This window comes from Chrysochloris asiatica, unplaced genomic scaffold (genome assembly GCF_000296735.1).
Source record: "Chrysochloris asiatica unplaced genomic scaffold, ChrAsi1.0 scaffold00064, whole genome shotgun sequence".
NCBI lineage: Eukaryota > Metazoa > Chordata > Mammalia > Afrosoricida > Chrysochloridae > Chrysochloris > Chrysochloris asiatica.
Window position 1 is genome coordinate 15,341,073 of NW_006408582.1, and position 14,732 is coordinate 15,355,804.

The 14,732-nt window shown below is 36.4% G+C and overlaps 1 protein-coding gene and 1 pseudogene across 1 annotated transcript in view; one reads left to right on the plus strand and one right to left on the minus strand.

Moving 5' to 3' along the window:
- Positions 1-14,732, minus strand: part of PPP3CC (protein phosphatase 3, catalytic subunit, gamma isozyme) — a 129,438-nt gene that overhangs the window by 55,871 nt on the left and 58,835 nt on the right. Inside the window, exon 4 of the mRNA XM_006864448.1 lies at positions 9,965-10,076. Coding sequence (XP_006864510.1) covers positions 9,965-10,076 — 112 coding nt within the window. The remainder of the gene's footprint in view (positions 1-9,964; positions 10,077-14,732) is intronic.
- Positions 1,858-2,277, plus strand: LOC102818271 (annotated as a pseudogene).

The following is a 14,732-nucleotide window of genomic DNA, read 5'->3' on the forward strand; positions in this document are numbered from 1 at the left end:
CAAGTTATATGAATTGTTGAATGTGAAACTGATGATGTGCCCTGTAAACTTTCACTCAATCTACAATAAAAACCTTAAATTAAAAAAAAAAAAAAAAGAGGAAGCCTAGATCCAAAGGGCACAGAGGAAGGTAGAATCTCCACTGAGTAGTATCCAATCTGTCTAAGTGGGGCTGATGAAAGGGGATGCGGATAGGTCTCTTGTGGTACAATAGTGAATAATTGTTATCAGGACTGACTGTGAGGGTTGGAAATGGAAAGGTAGATGTTTTGTAGCAAAAGGAGGGGAGTGATTGACTTTGCATTCCAGGAGCGGAGGTCCCTGGGACCATCAAGGGAGAAGAGCGGAGTGTGGGACCCTACCCAGAAAAATAGTGATGCCAGAGATGGAGGCAGAGATGATGACATGAAGAGATGAAGCGGCTGGGGACTCTAGATCCAGAGAGGGAGAGGGGCTGTGTGTTGATGACTGGGAGATAGGCTTGCAGGGTATGGTTGATTGATGATGCACCGAGGAGACTGTAACCATGGCAATGAAACAATACACGATAGGATGAATACAAAGCTAATATTCTCCATGTAAACTATCACATAATTCACAATAAAACATTTTTTAAGTCCAATTAGAAATACCAAATAATAATATTACGATTTCAAAAATGGACAACACATTGAAAGGGAAATGGAGCTGATTCAAAGCCATTGAAGTCCGAATTAGTGAACCTGAAGAGAAAACTCTTAGTCTTCTTATGCTAGAAGAACAATCAGAAAAAGAATGAAAAAATCTGAAGAAAGTCTGAGAATTATATAGGACATGAAGAAGAGAAATAACTTACATGTGATTGGAATTCCATAAAAGATGAGACAATAAAAAGCACAGAGAAAACTGTTGAAGACTTGTTGCAAGTCTTGAAAGACAAAAAGATAAGCATACAAGAAGCTGAATGAACCCCAAACAGGATAGATCCCAAAAGATAATCATCAAGACATATATTAATCAAACTTTCTAAAATCAAAGACAAAGAAAGAATCCTGAGAACAGCTTGAGGAAAACAAAACACCAATAAGACTAAGCTTGGACTTCTCAGCAGAAACCATACAGGACAGAAGGCAATGGGATGGCATATATAAAACTCTGAAAGAAAAAAACTGCCAACCAAGAATTACATAACTAGCAAAGCTGTCCTTCAACTACAATGGTGAGATCAGGACATTTCCAGATACACAGAAATTAAAGGAATTTATAATAATAAGACCAACTTTATAAAAATTATTAAAAATGCAGACAACAGCCTGAGATTAATATACATGACAACACCCAGAACTCAATGCAGATACAGAAATATTTAAAGTAAAACAAACCTACCAGACTGAAAATAGGGAACCAGAGAAATTAATTTATAATGAAGTTAACTACAAAGCAAAAAATGAGAATAGTATAGCTATAGAGCTTCCAAATAACAAGGAAATCCAGTAGATTTCAAGATAAGACTCTTTTAAATGGGGGGGGGGGGAAATAAATTAATGGGAACCTCAAAGAAAATGAATACATTTTCACATTAAATATAAAAGAGAAAAATCAGAAAGATTTAGTACACATTAACACAACATAAATGAAGAAAATGAAAAGAAAACTCACAATCAAAATGGACTCAGCATTGAAAATTATGTGGAACAAAGAAACTAGCAGTATCACAAAAAAACACACCAAAACGACAACATACCTATCAAAATTCATACCTATCAATAATCTCACTGAATGTAAAAAGGATTAAATGCACCAGTTAAGAGAATCAGAGTAAGTTTGTCCCACTCCCCTTTCCCTGGAAGGTCTGCAGCCTCAACTATATATCCCATCATGGACTTTGCCGACACCTGTTTCAGCTTCCAGTTGGAATTGGATTTATGTCCAGACTGTGGCTTATTCCTACTTCTACCCAAGATTCAGGACACAGTCACCTGTACTCGCTGTGGCTTCTCCATCAATGTGTGGGATTTTAAAGGGAAGGTTGTGAATATTTCAATTGTTTCCATAAAATGGGGACAGCCATGCCTACATTGGTAGTGGAAGGACCTGAGTTCCAGGGACCTTTGATTGACAGACGCTGAACTCGATGTGGTCATGAGGGAACGGAATAGCATAACATAATATATGGTATATGATTCTTGGTTGGTAATTTTTTTCTTTCAGAGTTTTGTCATGCATTTAGCTGACAAAGGGCACACTGTCTTCTATACCTACACCAATTGCAAGTTTCAAGAAAAGGAAGACTCTTGATTTTTCTCTCTGGGTTACTCAATAATTTTTCCCTCCCTTTCCTCTTTCTTGGAAGGTAAAGGATATTGTGTCCTTAAATACCCTGTTCATGACCTTTGGTTGCATTATCTTGTTCCCAGGAGAATCAAATCTGCATGTAGAAATTACCCTTCTTCCCGAAGTACTCCTACCCTAGTTAAGTTTCCTCATTAAAGTAGTATTTCTCTAGAAAAATAAAAAAAGAGAGAGACACAGTGTAGCAGAATGGATTTTAAAAAAACAACAGGACCCCTGAATATGCTGTTTACAAAAGACATATCTTAAACACAAAAACCAGAAATAGAATAAATTAAAGCATGGGAAAATATATCAAGCTAATGGCTGCTAACCTCAAGGTCAGCAGTTCAAAACTACCAGCCGTTTCATGGAAGAAAGATGAGGCTTTACAGCCTCGGAAACCCTATGTAGAATTGGAACTGACTCCACAGTACATACTACCAATAGCAATCAAAATTGGGATACTGTTTATAGTTATGTTTGATAATGTATTTATGCCATGTAGCAGAGCTCCAAAGACTTATGTTTCTTAGTTATCTTTCAGGTCTAGAAATGAACCCACCCCCATGGCTCACTTTTCCACCAAACAATAGACATGCCTATAAGGGGAACAACAACACTAGTGATTATACCTTAGAATAATCAACGATTTGAGATCAAAAGGGCAGCATTTACTCAAAGGCCAAGTTAGAATACTTAGGAAAGGACAAATGGAAACTGGAAACATAGGGAGGAAGTGGGATAAGTGATATTGCTTTAAAGGGATTGCAATTAGTGAAATGAAACAAAATGTACATGAATTGTTGAATGGAAAACTGGTTTGCTCTCTAACCTTCACTGAATTCACAACAAATGTCTTTTAAAAAATCTGGAAAAGTGTGCATTAAGGCTATAAAATGAAACAAAAATCAAAACAATTTCCCATAAAATTCTCTGATAGCAATTTTAAGAATCATTTAGAACTCACCACCTGCTTTAGCCACGGCCTGTATCTTTGTTTTAATTTTTATTTGCAATCATTAAAAAAGAAAAAAAGGTAGTACATTTACATGGTTCAAAGTTCAAAAACTACTAAAGGGTAGACAGTGAAGTTAAGCTCCTTAGTCTTCTGTATAAACAACTCAATATTACCTGTTTCTCAGGTATCTTTTAAAATTATGTATATACATTCAGAAATGTAAAGTATTCTCTTTTCACAACTCCCTTTTGATATTTACATATATATTGGCATAAACACATTATTTTGCATTTGCTTTTTGTGTTTATTATATTTACCACAACTTTATAAGAGATTTCTTTTTTAAAAAAAAATTCATGGAGTATTTTGTGAACCTACCTAACTAGACTACCATTTGTTACTACAAATAATGGTGCAATGAACAATAACAAGAAATATTTATTTTGAAAAACTGGTATAACAATACTTTGTTCATTAGCAAAAATTATCAGAGTTTCTGGAATCAGTTTACTTTAGAAACTTAGAGCTATAAGCTAGAATCATAAAAGCACTAGGTTTCTTTCTTCTCAAATATATAATAGCAAAGAAATGCTTTTGCAAAGACTAATGATATGTCAAAAATTAAATGTTATACTGTTCTTTACTACTCATATTACTCCTGCATTTGAAAGAATAAAAAGAAAATTAGACAAATAAAAATCTCTCCAGTATAAAGCAACTTAAGAAATGGTACAAAAAAGAAAAGTCTCTCTTCCCTTTTAAAAAATTACAAGATTCCAGCTGCACAATCTGGAACTAGGCTTCACTTAGCAGTAATTATAAGGTGCTTATTCTAAAAACCACAATGGCCCTTTAAAAGCGATCAGCTTATCAGAGAAAACAGGAATGCAAAAAAGCAGCACACATGTTCTTTCTTTATACAGAAATAAAAATTTGAAAACTGTACATAAATTTGTGTGCTTGTTCCAAGATTTATTTACATTTCAGACGCAGTGTGAGAGTGAAGCAGGAACAATATCTTGGTAGATATGATAAAATAAAGCAACCTAATTACAGTTAAACAATGTGAAAAACCAATAAAAACCCGAGATAAGAAATTCTGTACAAAATGAGACACTTAAAATGTTTCCTGAACCTACTGTTCCCTCTTCTAAAAATAACCTCAACCAATTTTCCTAATCAAAGTGAGAACTCTAATAAAACAGGAAATTACATACAATGTCACCTAAAGAAACCTATATTGCAACTTACAAACAAAAACATAATAAAAGACCCAGGCAAAAGACTTGGATATTATGTCACAGAAGAGGCCATTCAAATGACCATTTGAGCCATTCAAGCACATGAAAAGATGTTCAGTGTCTTTAACCATTAGAGATCAAATCAAAATCACAATGAGGTACCATTTTACTCTTAATAAGATGGTTAAGATAAAAACAAACAAACAAAAAAAAACAGAAAATAACCAGTGTTGGTGGGGATGTGAGTAAACTGGAACCCTTATCCATTATGGCTAGAAATGCAAAATACTATAGTGGTTGTGGAAAATAGTGTACGATATCACCCAGTAAGTCTACTCCTAGGTATATTTTTTAAATACCAATGATCACTGCAGCACTATTCACAACATTCAAAAGATAAAAACAACCTAAATGTTCATCAATAGATGAATGGAAAAACAAAATGTAGTATGCACATACATGCAGTGGACTACACAGCAAGTATGAGAAATGAAATTTTGATACATGCTACAATATGGATGGAGCTTGAAGACATTATGCTGAGTGAAGTCAATCATAAAAGAATATTATATGAACTTATTTACAAAAAATGCAAGAACAGGGTTGGGAGGAGAGAGAAATTGGGGTTATTGCTGACTACTGAGTCTCGGTTTAGGGTGATGGAAAAATCATACTGATTAAGGGAAGGGTTGCACAGCTGATTAATATAATTGTGGTCAATAAGTTGTATACCAAAAAATTGTCAAATAGATATCACTTGGGATTTGGTTTCTTGGTTTGGAGGTTTACAGTCATTGTTTCAAGGGGCATCCCAGTTACCTAGTCTAATAAGGTGTTTAGTGCTTCTGTTACACCTCCTTGTTTGTTGTGCTGGGGTCTTAAAAGCTTAGAAGCAGCCATTCAAGGAGCAACAATTTGATCTCTACACAGCAGAAGCAACAGAGGGAAGAGTCAAGAATCAAAGGAGGAGAGATGGAGGCAGAGATGGTGACATGAAGAGAGGGAGCAGCTGAGGACTCTAGACGCATGGAGGCAGAGGGGATGTGTGCTAGTGGCCGGGGGATAGGCTTGCAGGGTGTGCCCTTGTATTTGAATGATTAGAGTTTTGGTGCACATCCCCCCAAAAATCCAGAAGCCAAAACTATGATGAAGCTTTCAGGGGATTGTAACTATTGCAATGAAACGAATATGATAGGCTGAGTGTAAAACTGATGTTCCCCCAAGTAAAGTATCACTCAATTCACAATAAAAACTTTAAAAAAAAAGGGGGGGGGGCGGAGAATCAGAGGAGGAAATGGAATACATAACCTGTCTCCATGAACTTCCTCCTTTGCCCTGAGACCAGAAGAATATTACTGAACATCTTGATAAAAGATTCCATAGAAGAATCCTAATTAAATGGGAGAAACATGCAGAACAGAATAGAATTTCAAATTCTCATGGAATCCATTCTTCCTGGGTTTGTTGTGGTTAAGTGCCGTTGAGTAGGTTCCAACTTATAGTGAACCTGTATAGGGTTTCTAAGCAGTGACTGGTGGATTTGAACCACCAACCTTGGGATTAGCTATCTAGTGTTTATCCTATGGCACCACACCAGAACTCCTCTGCGGTCACAGAGGCTGGATTGTTGTTAAGTGCCGTAGGGTAGACTTGGACTCATAGGGACCCTGGATAAGGCTTCCGAGGAGCAGCTGGTGGGTTTGACCTGCTAACCTTGTGGTTTGCAATACAGTGCTGATCCTACAGTGCCACACTAAGGAGGCTGGATAAACTCTTGAAACTACTGCCCTGAGATAATCTTTTAAACCTTAAACCAAAAAACATCCCCTGGTCTTTAAATCAAACAACAGTTTAGCTTAACTAGTAAAGACTGTCTGTCTTATATTATGCTTTTAAAGATCTATGAATATGGGATAAAATTGAAAAGATTAGATGGGAACTTTAGGGGCAGTTAGTTTGTGTCAGTGGGGAACAACTCAAAAAAGGAGAGCAAGAGTCATTGCACAACTTAAATATAATCAATGTCACTAAATTGTACATGTAGAAACTTTTGATTTGGTATCTGTTCTGCTGTATATATGCTCAGCACTAAATTACAGAAAGCAAAATGCAAAACAAAATTCCCAAAAACCCTTATATCTTAATTCTTAACAGAGTATCCATACACAGCTTTCTTCATTACTTACCAACTCCTATGTAATCAAAATATCTTTTATTGAATATTATATTCCAGGGCCTTTGTTAACTGCATTACATGCATTACTTAATTTTTCCAGATAAAAACTGGAGGAAAAATGAGGAATACACCAGCACACAACTTAGAAAAACAATGCATAACATATAAGCATTTTAAACAATTTACTGAAGTGGTTCCTAAGTGACAAGTCTTAAGTATTTTCAAAAGAATTTGGAGCAGTGGTTCTTAACTAGAAGTATGTAGCAAAATTACCCGGGGTGCTTTCACATGCCTTTTAAATGCTTGTGTCTCAACTGGGTTATTATTAAATATCCAGTTACTGTTTTATTTTATTATAATAGTACATGATAAAAAAAAATTGAATAGTACAACCGAAGGATATAAAACTAAAAGCATTAGTCCTTTTGAACAGAAATCTGCAGCAGAAATGAATCGTTGTACACATTTTCCTTTGTCCATATTTTTAATTTAGAAAGGAGATCATACAACATACATTCTGAAAATGGCCTCAGTCACCTAGCAATTTAGCTAAACATCTCTCTAGATTAATGTATTTAGAGCATCCTTCATCCTTTAACAGCTGCCTAGTTATTCCATTTTCCAGTATTGCTGTTGTTGTTGTGAAGTACCATCAAATCGGTCCCGACCCACAGCTACCCTGTATAGGGTTTCCGAGGAGCAGCTGGTAGGTTTGAACTGCTGGTCTTATGGTTCGAAGTCCAGTGCTGATCCTACAGCACCACACTAGGAATCCATATGTACTGTTGCTTAATGAATTTCTTATTGACAATTAGATTATCTTTGCTTTTTGTTTTTTTTTTTTTGCTTTATTTTATTTTTTGGGTGTGTGGTTTTTTTTGTTTTGTTTTGTTTTATTATTACAATTAATACTGCAAGGAGCATCCTTACACATACATGTTTTTGTATCTTTATGTGACTATAGCTCTGTGGTAGGCAGAATTCTAAGGTGACCTGAAATTACCTATGCCCTTGAATAGTCAGTTATTTCTTTTTGAGTGGGTGGAACTTGTGAATAAATGAATTATCACACTCCTGACTTTATTATACTCTATGGCAAAGAAGACATTATCCTGGGTGGGCCCAACTGAATCAGAGCATTTAAAAGGTGTCTAAAAACAGAGCACTTTATCCCCTTGGTTGATTGCTGAATGAGTAAGTCAGGGAGATGCATTTTGGAAAACAAACATTCATTTTATGAACTACCTATAGGGCCCATGTGGCTAAAAACAGTAAGCGGTCTCTTGAAGCTAGGAAGAGTTTCCAGTCAACCACTGGACTTTGGTCGTGCAGTTACAAAGACACGAATTCAGCTAACAACTAGCGAGTTTGGAAAAGAACTTCAAAACAGATGAGAATTGCAATCTTGGCTAACATCCTGACTTCAGCTCAGTGAGACCCTGAGCAAAGAATCCACCCACACTGTGCCTGGACCTCTAATTACAACAACTGAGAGATTACAAAAAAAGTCTTGTTTTAAGCTGCTAAATTTGTGGTGATTTGTTAATTAATGCGCTGGACTGTGATGTCAGTTTGAACCTCAAGATCGGCAGTTCAAACTCACCAGCCACTCCTTGGAAACCCTATTCAGGGTCGCTATGGGTCGGAACTGACTTGATGGCACTTAACAACAACGATAGAAAACTAAAGGAGCTCTGGTAGTGTAGTTGTTATGAGTTGGTATGCTAACCTCCAGGTCAGCAGTTTGAAACTACCTGCTGTTCTGTGGGAGAAAGATGAGGTTTTCTGCTCCTGTAAAGATTTATAGCTTCAGAAACCCTATGCAGGGTTGCTATGAGTTGGAACTGACTCCACGGCAGACCACCACCATCACCACCATTAGAAAATAAAAACAGGCTGCATAAAACATTCCTAAAGTCACATTGCTTAGTCAAGGGGATGTATACTTAAAATTTCTATGTTGTTGTTGTTGTTGTTGTTATGTGCCATCGAGTCGGTTCCGACCCATAGCGACCCTGTATAGAGTTTCCGAGGGTGTAAATCTTTACGGGAGTAGAAAGCCTCATCTTTCTCCCGCGGTGCAGCTGGTAGTTTCGAACCGCTGACCTTAAGGTTCGCAGCCCGATTCGTAACCACTACGCTACCAGAGCTCCTTTAGCTATTGCAAAATCGCTCTTCAAATACTTTACACCAATTTAAACACAGCTGTGGTGCTGTGACTTAATTTAATCCGGCTTTTCTAGCCAAGTTTTTGAAAATCCCACTAAATGACTGGTGGGACCATGCAGACTGGGTACATTTCCTATTCCTTTGTTGTTACGTGCCAGTGAGTGGGTTACAACTCAAAGTGACCCTATGTAGGATTTCTGAGGAGTAGCTGGTGAGTTTAAACTGCTGACCTTATGGTTAGTAGTCCAGTGCTTATTCTATAGTGCCACACCATATAGTTGCTATTAAATTTACTACATAAATGATACTGCAATCCATAAAATAAATTATCTCAAAATCAATATATTATTTATTGTTTTCAAAGATTTTAATGATATGAAAAAATGTTAAAAAGAACTATTTATTTAATAATAGTACGAGTCCAGTGTTATTTAAAATATATATACAAATACATACAGAAAAAGAATGGAAGACTATATTCCAACCAATGAGATCATAATGATTATCTCTAGCTACTATGTGGCACTGTGGGATTAAGCACTGGACCCCAAGGTTAGTTTGAACAACAAAACTGGCAGTTTACACTCACCAGCTGCTCCTTGGAAACCCTACATACAGACAGGGTCACTAGGAATTGGACCCAATTCAATGGCACGTAACAACAACAACAATATTATTATATAATATTTTTACTTTCCTTGGAATCTCTGTGTTTTTCAAATATTCCTAATTTATTACTTTATAAATAAGGACAGGAAATAAACAAATTTATTTTCAAAAGAAATGTCCTAAAATGTGGAAGCTTGATTCTTTCATAAAAGCAAAATATAAAAGAGGAAATGTTTGAGTTTCATGAGTTGCTTTTTCTTTATATTTTGATTCAGTTTGGGTTAGCCTAAAGGATAACTATGAAGTTCTGGTGTCATGCTGTGGAAAATGTACTGGACTGCAATGTCCATTTGAACTGGAATGTCGGCGATTCAAATTTGCCAGCTGCTCCTTGGAAACCCTATACAGAGTTCACTATGAGTCAGAACTGACTTAAAGGCACTTAACAACAACAACAACAAAGGGTAATTAAAAAGGTACTTTACAAGATATACTTACATTCCTGTTTGAAGGTGAAGTATTCTGTAAGATGCCTGCATTCATGATTTCCTCGAAGAAGAAACAATGTTTTGGGATGATTAATCTTTAAACTCCATAAATACAGCACACACTACAAGACAAATTCAAAGACAAAATTGAAAGCAATAAACTTTTGGTCAATGTTACTTATAAGCAGAGTGTACCAGAAATCATAAACAATAAATTTTATAATATATTTGGGATATAAATAGTAAATATACTCAATTCACCAATAGGACTTAAGATACTGGCTAACTAAATTTAAAAAGATGCTGCAATGTTTCTTGATATATTCCTGGTGATCTCAACCATCTAATCTAGCAAATACTTTAAAGGGATATGATAGTTTCAAATAAACAACACTGCACCAATTTTATTTATAATAAAAAATGTTTAAATTAGTAACTTTTCCAAATCCTTCCTTAGCAATTAAAAGATTCTGAAAGCATTAAAAAAGATTTTTATGTGAAAAATAAGATTATGATTTTGATCAAAGAAATCCCATTATAGGCTTAAGGACTATCATTTTCTGAAAGGTCACACACATTCTACAAAGACAACCTTGATTGTTTTGTCCTATCAAACATTCAATTAACAGAGCAGTAAATCCACTAAAAAGAAAAAAATATGTTGGATTTTGCTGATACAGAAAGCATTCTAAAAGGTATTATTAAGTGGAAATATGTATGATACTAAGTATGAACTCTGTATTTAAAAAATATACATAACTATGTAAATATGAATATAGACAAAATTTTTGTTTCCCCCACAAAGAACAGTACTTACTTTGGAAAGAAAGACTTGGGGGCAGGGGTGGGGTAGGGTGGAGACTTTTTCATTTGTTATCGTTATGTAATGTTGTTTTTTCTTAACCTTAAACTGTATTGCTATTATTTTTTTAAAGTCGTCAGCAGGGATTATATACGCAGATAGATTATGAGTAATTTATTTTTGCCTTTAGAATATCTTTGATTTTAAAAGTACTTCTTATAAATGCTGTATTATAAACATACCATATAAACCTCACAGTGCCATCGGTTCAGACTACCATACCTTTCTGTCCTTCCTTTACATGTTATTTACATTTACCAAATCTGTATTCTTTGCTATTAGTATTATGCTATATTACAGTCCCTTTCACAAATGGGTCATTAACCTAAAAGATGTTGTACAGTTCATCATAGAAATAAAAACAGTGACATAAATTCAGAATATGATAAACATAAATGGTAAAAAAGACTCCATAGAAAATATAGAATGAAATTTATATGAACTAGGAAATTTAACCTTCAGATGTATATTCATATCAGCAGTTACTTTATTTTGTTGTTGCTGTTGTTATTAGGTACTGTCAAATTGGTTCTGACTCAGTGACCCTATGCACAATAGAATGAAATACTGCCTGGTCCTGTGCCATATAAGTTTGAGCTCATCGTTGCTACCACTGTGTCAATCCATCATTTTTAGGGTCTTCCTCTTCATCATTTTTCAATTACTTGCTTAGCGTAGAGACTGAACAAGTATAGTGAAAGGATACAACTTTAATACACACCTTTCCTGATTTTAAACCATTCAGCATTCCTTGCTCTGTTCAAACAACTATCTCTTGGTCTATGTACAGGTTCCTCATGGATACAATTAAGCATCTGGAATTCCCATTCTTCACAATGTTACCCATAGTTTGTTTTGACCCACAGAGTACATGCCTTTTCATAGTCAATAATACAAAAATGAACATCTTTCTGGTATTCTCTGCTTTCAGTCAAGATCCATCTGCTATCAACAATGATATCCCTACTTCAAAGAGCTCTTCTGAATTTGACTTTTGGTTAAATATATTTCACCACAATAAAATAAAAACATGGTATTCATGAGTGAGCTTTGCAAATTATTAAGCACCACAACAACACTGGAACCCTGGTGTGACAATGTAGGATAAGCACTAAACTGCTAATCACAAGGTTGGCAGTTCAAACCCAATAGCCACTCCTCAGAAACCCTATGTGGGGTCGGTATGACAGCAATTAACAATGACAACAATACCAAGATAAGTTATAGACAACTTATTCAAACATTTATTTGCTTTATCTATCAGTAGTCCCATCCTATCTTCTGGCTACTGTATTATGATGTTAACCTTACAGGTCTAGAATTTGCCTAAAATAAGAAATGTGTCTACAAGGCACTAACTCCTGCTCAAGGCATGACACAGCTGATTAAAAATGTTGCTTTGAGTCATCCAAGGTGACTATTCACCTAGAGCAACAGAGGAAGAAGGAGAGTCAGGATTAGAAAGAGTCAGAATAGGAAGAGGTCCTCTAGTGTCGTTTTGATGAAAGATTCCATAGAAGAATCCTGATCAAAAGGGGGGAGGGACACAAAACAGAATTTAAAATTCTCATGAAATCTAGCCTTTCTGGAGCCATGGATCCTAGCTGAATTCCTGAAACTACTGCCCTCAGTTAATCTTTAAACTTTTACCTTTCATGACTGAATTAATTTCTGCTTTGAATGTTTTGTTGATACCATGTGTTTTCAGTAATGGAAGGCATGATGAAATCAAGGGAAATTTTTTGAGATAATATGGATTCTGGTATAATTATTATATGAGACACATATGTCCCAAGTAAACTTGTAGTAGGAATTGGTGGGTGAGGCCTGTTTCTTTAAATTCATGCAGTTATACAGTCCCTGTCAGGTAGCAGCACATACTACAACTGGATAAGCAGCTTCCCAAGAAACCTAAGAGGCTGAAAATATTGATGGGTGATCTATGTCTCACTGGTTATTAAAGGGTTAAACCTTAAACCAAAAATATCCCTTGATGTCTTCTGAAAACCAAGCAGTGTTGTTAAGTGCTGTCAAGTTGATTCCGACCCATAGCGACCCTGTATAGGGTTTCCAAGGAGCAGCTAGTGAGCTTGAACCACCGATCTTGCAGTTCAAATGACTAAGCAGTAGTTTACATTAAACTTAACTAGTCAAGAATGTCTCCCTTGAGTTGGAAATGCAAAGGTAGAAGTTTTGTAACAAGGAAGGAAGTGATTGATTCTCCAGGATAGGAGCGGAGGCCTCTGGGACCATCAACGGAGAAGAGCCAAGAGTGGGACCCTACCCAGAGAAAGAGAGATGCCTGAGATGGAGGCAGAGATGATGACATGGAGTGATGAAGCGATTGGGGACTTTGGACCCAGATAGGGAAAGGGACTGTGGGCCAAAGGGGGGAGGAGGGGGAAATGTAGGGAGCGGGTTTCTGCTATATACCCTTTGGGTGGTTGAGGATGCATGGAGGGGATTGGAACCATGGCAGTGAGATGATATACGATGGAATGAATGTAAAACTAAAGTTCTCCCATGTAAACTACCGTATAATTCACAAAACATTAAACAACAACAACAAAAGAATGTCTCCCTTGAGCACTGCACTTTTTAAGATCTATTTAATTGACATAAAATTGACAACAACAATAAAGATTAAATAGGAACCTTAGAAGGGTTGTTGTTGTTATGTGCCATGGAGTCGGCTCCAACTCATAGCGACCCTGCATAGGGTTTCCGAGGATGTAAATCTTTACGGGAGTAGAACGCCTCATCTTTCTCCCGCAGAACAGCTGGTAGTTTCGAACTGCTGACCTTGCAGCTTGCAGCCCGATTCGTAACCACTACGCTACCAGAGCTCCTTCCTTAGAAGGGTAGTGAGTTTATATTAATGGGAGAGGAACTCAGAAAAGATGGGTGAGAATGGTTGCATGACTCAAAAACGTAATCAATGTACCCATTTATACATGTACAATTGTTGAACTGATGCATATTCTGCTGTGTATAATTTCAACAACAAATGTTGCTTTGCAATCATGGGACTAGTATGTTTCTGAGCAGTTTCTAACTATTTGTCAACAATGTTCATTAAAATCAGTGAGACTGATGCTTTGCATTTAATTTCAGTAAGATCACAGATTGCTACTGTTGAAACTAGTTACAAAGCAGAAATATGCCTACATGACCTGCCTTCTTAGGAGGTTTTCTAGAGAAACAAAACAAGTGAAACTTGTATTACTGTTGTTGTTAAGTGTCAAGTTGGTTCTGACTCATAGCGACCCTATATAGGGTTTCTGAGGAGCGGCTAATGAGTTTGAACTGCCGACCTTGTGGTTTGCAGTTCAGTGCTGATCTTACAGTGCCACACCAGGAGTATATATGCATATATGTGTGTGTATAAATGAATGAATGAATGAATGAATGAATAAATAAATAAATAAATAAACAAATAAATAATAGAGAAGTTTATCGGGCTGTGAACCGCAAGGTCAGCAGTTCAAAACTACCAGCTGTTCTGCGGGAGAAAGATGAGGCTTTCTGCTCCCGTAAAGATTTATAGCCTTGGAAACCCTGTATGGGGTTGCTATGGGTCTGAATCAACTCGACGGCACTTAACAACAACAACAACATATCAAGGAAATGGTTCACAATTGTAGAGTCCCAGATTCTCAGCTGAAAAGATCAAGATTTTCCTGTGTATCCACTATACTGGGAACAGGCCACACTTGCAAGGAAACATCCTTTGAATTGACTGGCTGCTCATAGCCAATCATCACAGAGTTAAATATGCTTGTAAGAGGTCTCACCACTATGGGGATAATCATATTTCAACTGCCAACCTGCCAGGGTCTGGCCCCGACATAATTGTCACGTGTGTTTGGTTCACGAGGAGGGGAGATCCAGCGGCGATAGGGATAGCGAAAGAATA